General features: G+C 52.8%; 1 protein-coding gene and 1 long non-coding RNA gene across 2 annotated transcripts in view; one reads left to right on the top strand and one right to left on the bottom strand.

The window, feature by feature from the left end:
• Window positions 1–387: 387 nt before the first annotated feature.
• Window positions 388–10,165, bottom strand: part of Rin3 (Ras and Rab interactor 3) — a 97,285-nt gene continuing 87,507 nt past the window's right edge. Inside the window, exons 8-9 of the mRNA XM_019205252.2 lie at window positions 6,180–6,311; window positions 388–1,830 (exon numbers count right to left, since the gene is read on the bottom strand). Of these exons, the coding sequence (XP_019060797.1) occupies window positions 1,595–1,830; window positions 6,180–6,311 (368 nt within the window). The 3' untranslated portion in view covers window positions 388–1,594. The remainder of the gene's footprint in view (window positions 1,831–6,179; window positions 6,312–10,165) is intronic.
• The window catches only part of LOC104851853, an 8,292-nt gene continuing 7,160 nt past the window's right edge, over window positions 9,034–10,165 (top strand). The window contains exon 1 of the long non-coding RNA XR_004518331.1: window positions 9,034–9,810. This is a non-coding gene — a long non-coding RNA (uncharacterized LOC104851853). The remainder of the gene's footprint in view (window positions 9,811–10,165) is intronic.

Here is a 10,165-nt window from a genome sequence, read left to right as displayed (position 1 = left end):
CACACACACACACACACACACACACACGGGTACAGCACAATCACCACCTCCACCAGCCCTGGAAAGAGGACTCAGTGGCCTAGGTCCATGACCCTCCTGTCTTTGACTCTGCGGCCACAGATTGTGTGACTGAGACCTCTTCCAGCCTCCGCTTGGCGGCGCTGACCGCCCCCCCCCCGCCCCCCTGTCCCCCACTGGCATCCGGGAGCACGAGTGCGGAGCTGCCTCCTGCTGGACGGAGTGGTAGCAGCAAGCAGAAGGCTCGATGGCAGCTACCCCAAGGTGTTAGCGCCCACCAGGCAGTGTGACCCTAATGGCTGAAGGGTACTGAGAGCTTCAGGCTCCTTCCTGCACGTTTCTTCCGGGAGGGAAGGCCCAACCTCCCTTTTCTCGGTATCTTGGTGGCTGCCTGGGCTCTCCTTGGATCCCTCAGGCGACCCTGGAGCCCTTCACTCACCCTGCCCCGGAAGGGATTTAAGGCATGGGGTGCAAAAGCAGTGTCGTGAGGGCAGAGGGTGCCTCTCGGTCCAGCTCACTGGACGCTGTGCCTGGCTCAGCATTGGAAACCACGGGGCAGAGGCAAGAAAGAGGAGCGGCCGGGCCACCTCAGACCAGAGAGCGCCCACAGCCCCAGAGCTGTTGGGGTAAGGGTGTGCTGGGAGGGGTCACAGACAGTGGTGGGCTGAGGTGGCTCATGCCAGCCCCTCGTGACAGCCTGGGAGAGCAGATGTCTCCTTCCAGATCCAAGTTCCGTGAGGGACGCTGAAATGGGTGTAAAAACTCCCAGCACGGAAAGTGACAGAACTCAAGTCAGAGCTTTTCCCCTCCCCACACAGCCAGTTTCAAAGTGCGGCTGATTGGAGGAGGGGCAGGGACAATTAGCTTAGCTAACTGAACTTTTGGTTTCCAGTTGGGCGACTCTGATATGGAAATGAGTTCCAGAGAGGGGCCAGGATTGCTCAGGGCAGAGCTGGGTCCACAACCTGAGCCCCCTGCCTCCCAGGCCTGGGCTTTAAATAGACGGGCCATCTTGAAAGCGAGGAGTGGGGTTCAGGACTGGTGTCTGGCCCACTGGCCTTATTCCTTCCACTCTCCACACAGGGCAGTTCCGCTCTGTCCCAGACCCTGGGCCTGGGGCCTCTGAGACACGTGAGCCAGGCTACAACATGGTGTGGCTCATAATGTAATAGGGAGGCAGAGGAGGACGTTGCCCTCCTGTGGGGAGCGGCGTGTGGCTGTCAGGACGGCTGCTTGGGGCTGCTGGAGCAGAAGGGGAGAGATATCAGCCTGGGTGGAGGCTGAGCAGCGGGGGAGCTGAGCCCAATGCTCCAGGAAGGGAAAGTGACTGGACCTGTTCACCTGGGGTGTGTGGGAGGGAGGGAGGAGTGAGGAGGAGGCAGGAGTGTGGCCTGAAGGCCCGAGTCACAGCCTGCGCGGAGAGGTGTGGAAGCCTCGCAGGAAGCCTCTGTCCTGGGTCCCGGGCAACACCGCAGATCAGCAGGGGTCACCACATCTCCAGGCTGGCAGGGCGCTGGGACACCGGAAGTGCCAAGGAGTGCTGGACAAACGTCTCAGTCCTCCTGTCGCCGGCCTTTCAACACGAGTAGACCCCTGACATGTGGGAGTACCTTTCTAGAACCCCCTTTCCCAGCCGCCCCAAGCACACCTGCACCGAAGAGCGCGAGGCCCGGGCCTTGTTGAGCGTGCGCCTCCGCTCCCAGCGGTGGATGGAGTCCTGCACCTCCACGCTCAGCTGCCGGGTCACTGTGATCTTGTCATAGTTCTTGATGTGCTCCAGCGCCCCATAGGTGGTGGTCAGATAGTAGGAACCTGCAGGGGTTGAAGGAAGGGGCTGAGCCAGGATTGCCTTGGCCCACCCCCAAAGGGAGGGGCTGACCCAAGCCTGCCCGACCACAGCCACCAATGTTCGAGGCCCCGCCCACCCCTCCAAGCCCCACCCCCATTGGGGGGTTGTTTGTTGGGGTCCACCTGCCAAGCAGTCCCCTGCTTCAAAGGCTGGCTTCTCCCTTTTGCCCTTTCCAAAGCCTCAAAAAGCCCCTAAATTGCAGTCCCGCCTGGAACTTCCCCTTTGCCATGAAACACTTGCTTATTTTTAAAGTGCAGTTTAAAAATGAGTTTTTAAGTATTTTTAAATTTAAAGGAAACAGAAATGTGTATGCTTTCAGCGCTGAGGAAGGAGTGACTGGGAGGCAAGGTGGCCAGAGACTTCTCACTGCGTATCATAAACAGTGTGGGCTTTACATTTTTGAGCCATGCAAATATATTATGTTCTAAAAATGAATTTTTTTTTTGGTACCAGGGATCGAACTCAGGACCTTGCGCTTGTGAGGCGGGCGCGGTGCCACTGAGCTAAAACCCAGCTAAAAACGATTTTTAAAAGGTGTAGAGGATGAGCTGAGGATTTAGCTCAGTGGTTCCGGCCCCTGATTCACAAGTGCAAGAACCCGAGTTCAATCCCTGGTACAAAAAAAAAAAAAAAAAAAAACCCAAAAAAATGTAGAGGGAATTCTCATTGATGACATCATGTTTTTAAAGAGTTAAATATGTAAAATTTTGAATTATTCAGCTTTCCATTGCTTTTTACCTTCTTAATTCATGCATATTTTAATCACTAATGTTGCCTGAAGTCGTTGAAGCTTCAAAATACTTTAAACTGCAAAATTCACCTGTGGTCTCAAGGTCAAACGTGGTATTTTGCATGGATGCTTCATTCACTGCCCTTGGCTTGTTAGAGGCTTTGATTAAAAAGTTTGAGAAGTCCTAACCCTGCTGAGTCCCTCACTTTAAACAGGAGAGACCAAATTCTACCAGGGAATGTGATTTGGCGGAGGTCACACTGTGATCAGGGGGAGGAGAAGGAGAAGGAGGGCCCTGTGCTCTGCCCTCTCCGACCTCCAGCACTGCCCACTTCCATGGTGCTGCTTCCTTGGGTTTCTCTACACCTTGCCAGACCTTTCTCTCCTGCCCTCAAGGGCCAGGACAGTGATTTTTGCCAAGAGGCAGATCTGCCAGGGGCCCACCCAATCCAATTTCCCTTCCCTCACTAAGTGAATGCCACTACTGTCACTTGGGGAAGTAACACCAGGCTGAAAATATTCACCTCCAGGACTCCCTGGGAGGACAGGACAGGGGCCTTGCTCTGCTCTTGGATGCGAGTGGAACACAACACTCTGGGTGGGGCCTTTAGAAAGGGACATTCTGGATATGTCCTTTTGGCTTTGCCTGGCCTCCTCCCTCTTGCCTGCCACACAGAGATGAGCCCAGAGGCACAGTAGCTGTCTTGTGATCAAAGGGGACAGGCACAAGGACAAAGGGCCGTGCACTAAGGAGAGAAGCAAAGAGCCAAGTCCGTGATTCCCTGATTCCCTGCAGGCACGACTGAGGGAGAGCTGCTGCCTTATGGACTGCTTACGCTGGTCTTCATGATGTAAGGGACAAACTGATCCCTGGCTCTGGTCCAAGCCATTATTAGTTACACTGTGCTTGCCTGCAGCCCAAAGCGTGCCTGCTGCAGTGTCTGAAGCTGCCTACTAGTCCCACAGACTCTACCTGGGAGGGACACTCCCACCTGCGAGCTGGAGGCTGGGGGTAAGACAAAGGGTTTGGTGGCTGTAGGCTCACTCACCCTTTCACAGCAGTGCAGGACAGAGACATTTTTTGAAATAAGAATAGCAAGGCTAACATAGAAACTGGCTTCATGTCCCTAAGCAGAGAAGAGCCACTAAGTCACTCCGTGCCTCCCTTCCTAGTTGAGCTCAGAGCTGGAGTGGCCAGGAGCTGTCCCTTGTGCTTGTGCGCTGGTTGAGAACATTCCTTTCAGAGGCAGCACCTGGCCTCTCCCTGTGACCTTGGTGGCCACTCAGCTACTCTCCTCTACGCCTCAGTTTCCTCATCTGCAAACCATACTGTATGAAAAGTGAATGGGTTGAACACAGGTAAGGTGCAGGGCACAGTAGTGTGAGGGTAACGAGTGGTTGTTATGTGACTTCGGGGAGGTGTTCAGAAGGCTCCTCACCCTCTTAGGTAAAAGGAGGCGCTCCAGGCCTTGCCAGGGACTTCTTGCTAGTTTGGTTTCCAAGCAGCGTCCCTTTACCTGAGGACATGCAGTCCCTGTTCATACCGCTAGGTGGCGGGCAACACCACTGTGGGTTTTGGAGCTTTGTTAATCTCTTCCTAGGTTGGAAAAGCCCACTGCTCCTAATAAGATACCAGCCTGGCATGGCCACCGGTGAGCCAGCCCGGGGAGTGGCCGTGGGCCGTGAGGACATTGCAGGAGAGGCTGAGCTGGCTCCACCCAAGTGCCCAGCAGGTACCCAGGTCTCCTGGTTGCCTGAGATTTCCCAGAGTGGTGGAAGCAGGGGTATCCAGGCCTCATCAGCTTTCCCTACTGCTTCTGACATCTAACTCCCAATACAGCCCATGCTGGCCTCCAGCTTGTGATCTTTCTGCCTCAGCCATGGAGTGCTGGGCTTCCCTGGCTGGATGTGAAATTATCTTGTTTGTTTTTAAAAAATCTGTTGAGGTCTGTTTCTTCCCAATGGAAGGAACTCCATATAAAACTTCACTGTTACCTGGCCAGAAGGAGCACAGAGCTGCTAAATGAGAGGATGTGGCCCTGACCCAGGAACCTATTAATTGATGAGAGATGGATGAATAGTGCTTTTCTTGATGATGAAGAAGAGCCTTTTAAATATGAAGGCTGTTAACTCTGGTGCACTGTCTGGACAAGTTGCTGTCCCTCTTCAGGACAAATCCTAGGGAACAGGGTGCTTAGGGTTTCTGTGTGAGACAGGTCAGTGGGCTTGGGGGCCTCTGCCCACCTCCTCAGCCCCTGGGTACTGCCATGTGCATGCTCTGGGCTGGTAAAAACTAAGAGGAAGTCGGAGAGGTGAAGGCCCAAAGTGCAGGGTGCTGGGTGAGGCACTCTCTCATTCTCATGTGGCTGTTGTTGGCCTTGCCTGCCTCACCCTACACTGCAGCCAGGGTCTGGCAGGCGTGGCAGGGGTGGGGGTAGGAGACTGGTGGATGGTGGACGGGCTGGCAAATGGGGGGATGGAGGAGAGGGTGGATGGATGATATATCAGTGGATGGATGGATGGATGACTGCATGGATGGACAGATCGGTAGATGGATGGATTGGTGAGTAGAGAAGTAGGTGGACGGATAGGTGGATGAGTGGATGGGAGAACGGGTGCATGGGTGGATTATGAATAAGTGGATGGCTGGGTAGAGAAATGGGCTACAGAAGTCTGGCTTCTCCTGAATTCCTAGATCTCCTGGAAGACAAGTGGTCACAACTTTAGGAAAAGTTTAAAGAGGAAAACCCAGTTAATTCCAGGGTTTTTGGAGCCACAAGCCAGAGTGACCTATGATGGCAAAGCTCGTGGCTTCGACACTCCCTGAGCTGCCGAGAACTCACAGAGTCATCTGCATCAGACTTTTACCCTGGATTCTAGCACATACTAAAAATACGAACACACGCAAAGAAGGTCATCTACTTTTAAAAACCGAAAAGGCCAAAGGGGACCCTCGGGGCCTAGGAGTCTCCTCCATTCTTCAAGGCTGACATCTCAAGGGCACCCTCAGAGATCATGCTGGGTCAGCTGTGCCTCAGCGTTTCTTGGTGGAGGGGTGGCTGGGGCTCAGTGGGAGGAGGAAGTGGTGGGAAGGAGGAGAGGGGAACGGAAACTGAGGGGGGTACAGCAGCCCCCCATCTTAGCGGGACCCAGGGCCCCTTGACACCAGTAACCTCCTCCCACCAACGGCCAGGGCTGGATGAGCAGGGGCTGAGTGTCCCCCGGGGCCACCATCTAAGAACTGACTGTCGCTCCCACCACTTCATCTCTAAGCAGTTCCTCTTCTTCACCTGTGGGCTCCCGTTCATCCTTCACGGCTCAGCTCCTCTGGGAAGCCCCCCTCTGCCCACTCACATGGTGCTGGCTGGGTAACACACCATGGGTTCCCTTTGGGTTCCCACCTTTCCAGCTCTGGTAGAGCAGTGGTGACATCCTCTCCTACCAGTGTGCTCAGGGTCTGTGAGCTCCGCCAGGCCGGGCAGGCAGAGGGTTCCTAGCCTCCTTCATGTGCCCAGGTCTGGCACTGGAGGCGGCGGTGGGGCCACTTGGTCGGGGGTGTGAGACGGTGGGATGGAGACTCACCCTCCCCCAGCTGCAGGGCCGGGTCCATGAGCTCCATCATGTACTCCACGTCCAGGAGCATCTCTGTCAGGTTGCTGCGGGCCAGCACGTACATGAGCACGGGCAGGAAGTCGTCGGCCCCGTAGGGCTTCCCTGGATGGAGGAGGAGGAAGGAGAGGGCAGTGAGCTCTCTCTGGGAGCCCGCCCCTGCCATGCTGGGTGGTCAGCCCGGAAGAGGACCCTTCCCACTCTGCCAGGCTTCTCAGGATACCGAGGGTGCTTGGTGGACTCAGCCCCCTGCCCACTCAGTTCTGGAAGAAGGAACTGAGAAAGTGGTCCCACCCCAGGGTGACTTGGTCATCAAATTCACATCACACTGATTCACAGCCCTGCCTTCCTTCTGGGCAGGTTCCCTGCATCCTTGACCACATCTCCCTCCCCAGCTGCAAAACAGCTCTTCCTGATCACACAGCAAGCCCGAGATCCCAGCAGCACACGGCTACACTCGGTGAGGTTCAGCTTTTCCAGGCTGGGTTCCCTGAAAGTGGCTGGAAGGATAACTCGTGCCTCTGCCTGAGGCAGAGAGGCTCACGGGACTCAGGAGCACAGCAGATGTGGCCACCGAGACAGAGAGAGGGCAGGGAGTAGGGCAGTGGTGGGTCCAAGGGTACCTGAAGACCACCCGGGACAGCACAGAACCAAGGGCTAACCCTGAAGGGGCCGAATTCCAACAGGGCCAGCGTGGGCCAGGTCCTTCTCGGCATCCTGGTCTGCCTTGTGAGACACGGGGACAGGGAGCCTGACCAAGCAGCCTGCATAATGGTCACGCTGGGTCCCCAACCCAGCTTCTCACTCCTAACATGGGGAGGCCAGGGTTCAGGCTGCACTCAAGGGGCACCACCAGGTCTGCGTGTGACCCCTGAGAGGGCTGAGGCATCACTGTGGTCTCAACCCCATGTGTCAGCCCAACACATGCCAGCAATTCATGGTTCTTTCAAAAAGTTTACTCCTACTTGACATCTTTTACAAAGCATTTGGTGGCCACTGGGAAATGGACCCGATAAAAGAGGAAAGTCTAAATAAAAATGTAAACTTGCAGGCCAGGTGTGGTAGCATACACCTGTAATTCCAGCACTCTGGGAGGCTGAGGCAGGAGGATCAAAAATTTAAGTCCAGCCTGGACAACTTAGGGACTCAGTGAGATCCTGTTTCAAAATAAAAAATAAAAAAGGGCTGGGGATGTAGCACATTGTGAAGGCCCTGGGTTCAATCTGCAATAGTGAAAAAAAAAAAAAAAAGAGAGAGTAAACATCAGGACAAATATAAATTACAAGAGGAACTGAATTATATGAAAAATAAAAACACAAATAAGCAAGAACCTACACAACTGCTCCCGCAGAGTAACAAAATTAACTTTGAGTTTCCTTGTGGCCAAAGCAAAGAAGGAAACATGATCAGTTCCATTCTACTCATTGTCTAGGAGAAGCAGCTGGCCCTTGGAGCAGACCCATTTTTGTTTAATCCTTAGCTATAAAATAGAATTTTCACACATAGGGGACCTGAGGCATGACTGGCAAGCTCCTAGGTACACCAGGGAGTGCTTCCTTCAGTGGGCGTCATGGCTGCAGCCTAAGGTGAGCCGCTGATGGGGGAGAACACGTTCCATAGTCAAAGATGCAGCTTCTCCTTGTTCCTCAAAACAGATAAAGCAGGCCGTGTTTTGCCCACCTTCCTGCATAAAAGACCTCAGAGAGCTCATGTGACTGTCCCATGGCCAGCCAAATTCTGAATTCCTGAGCGATACAGGTGAGAGGCTGGGCCTCTGCCGTAGGCCTGGGTTCAAATCCCAACTCCGCCACTCACAGGCTGTGGGCCAGGGGAGGTCCTTTTTCTCCTCTAACCTTGGCAGAGAGGTTTTAGAATTAGGTGCCAGGGATAAGTGAAATGACACAGGCAGCCAGTGCCACGTTGACAGATTGAGGCCTGAGACAAAAGGGGAAAGTGTGCTTCTATAGGTTTTATTTTGGTAGTACCGGGGATTGAACTGCATGGGGCTCTAACCCTGAGCTACATCCCAGCCCTTATTTGAAACAAGGTCTTGCTAAGTTGCTAAGTTGCACAGGCAGGACTTGAACTTGTAATCTTCCTGCCGTGGCCTCCCTGGGTCACGTCCATGTCTTCTGTAGGTATTTATCATAATATCCTCCCATAGGTAGAACCAGGTGGAGAAACAATTAACAAATGCTCTACAATTTAAAAAAAAAAAAAACCCCACTGCGTGTAAAACCCTGTGTTAATTTGTCTGCACCCCGTTGTTAGTGCTCATAAACACACCAGGGCCCAGAAACTATGGGCTGGTTAGAAGCAATCACTTCTGTTGCACAGTGAGCCTGTATTTATTTAAAATGTTGGCATCTTGCTCATCGTGGATTTGCACAGTAATTTTTGTTTAAAAATATTTCATTAAAGTAGTACTCATGTTGCCATATGACCGGAGATTCCCCCTTAAATTATATATCCCAGAGAGGGAAGACATATTTCCACCTAATGACTTGTGTGCAGCTCCCAGCGGCAGTCTCGGTGATGGCCAACCAGTGAGAACAGCCCGAATGCCCATCAACTGGTAAATGCAGACAGAGGGGTCCATGTGTACAATGGGAGGCTGCATGGTCATGCACAGGAGCAAACTAGTGATGTGTGGCAGGATGTGATGATATCACGAAAATGTTATCTTCTGGCAGAAGCCAGCCACAAAAGACCATACACTGCCTGATTCCATTGATAGAAAATGTCCAGGATAAGCAAATCTAGAGACAGAAAGCAGGCTGGCGTTGCCAGGGGATGGTGGGAAGTGGGAATGTATAGTGACTGCTAGTGGGGACAGAGTTTCTTTTTGGGGTGATGAACATGTTCAAAATTAGAGTATTAGGAAATACAACCTTGTGCATATACTAAAAACCACTGAATTAAAAAAATGTGTATATGCACACATACAAATGTATCTTGGTTACTGAGATTTTAGGGTGCCCCTTACATTGTGTCCCTAAAGGGAGTGTCTCACTTCACCCAAATCCTGGCCCTGTAGGTGGCTCTCAGGGCAGGGATGACACAAAAAGAGCACTGGCTAACTGCCAGACATTGCAGTGGGCAGTAGTGTGGGCCCTGCACATGTGGCAGTGGAGGAAGGGAGTCATAGCTGGTCCCTGCCCTCAGGACCCTCCCAAGCGAAGGCCAACTGCCAAGCCAGGGACTGCGATTTCAGGGTTAGACAACTGGCCAAAGAGGACCTCGCCTCTTTGCCTCCTTCTCCTTGCTCATTTTCTATTTTCGTAATAACAGAACCTCTGACTTAGGTTGAACATGGCCTCCAAGAGTAAAGACTGCATTTCCCAGCTTCCCTTGCAGCTAGGTACAGCCATATATCTAAGTTTTAGCTAATGAGACTCAAGAGGGAAGTGGCATATTCAACTTCCAGGTCACACTCTTGAGGGGGAGGAGCATGTGGATAAAGAAAAGCTCAAGCATGGGGGAGCAAGAAAGTGAGAGAAGCCTGGTTCCCTGAGGACCTTGTGGAGGAGAGGTATCCTGTCAGCCTGCACCACAACAAGCCATGAAAAACATTCAGTTTTGTGTAAGTCACTGTGGTATGTAGGTGAGTCACCAGAACACAAGCTGCCAACATCACTGGACGGGCACCCAGTTAGTGGCCAGAGCAGCCACTGCACGCCTGCTCATGCAACCACCTCTCCCTAAGCAGCCTGCCCCTCTGTCTTTCCAAAGAACACCGTGCCCTATTTCCTGCCCTCTTCGCTACTCTCTGTTTCTTTATCAGCAAACTGGGACCAGCAACACCTGCTCTGACGGCCTTTCAGAGTTTTTGAGAGAATATGATGTGAAAAAGAATATGAACTTGGCTGGGGATTTAGCTCAGCAGTTCCACCACCTGCCTTGCAAGCACAAGGACCCGAGTTTGATCCCCAGTACCAAAAAAAAAAAAAAAAAAAAAA

This window comes from Fukomys damarensis, unplaced genomic scaffold (genome assembly GCF_012274545.1).
Source record: "Fukomys damarensis isolate Sample0158 unplaced genomic scaffold, DMR_v1.0_HiC HiC_scaffold_21, whole genome shotgun sequence".
NCBI lineage: Eukaryota > Metazoa > Chordata > Mammalia > Rodentia > Bathyergidae > Fukomys > Fukomys damarensis.
This window is presented reverse-complemented; position numbering and strand designations above follow the sequence as displayed.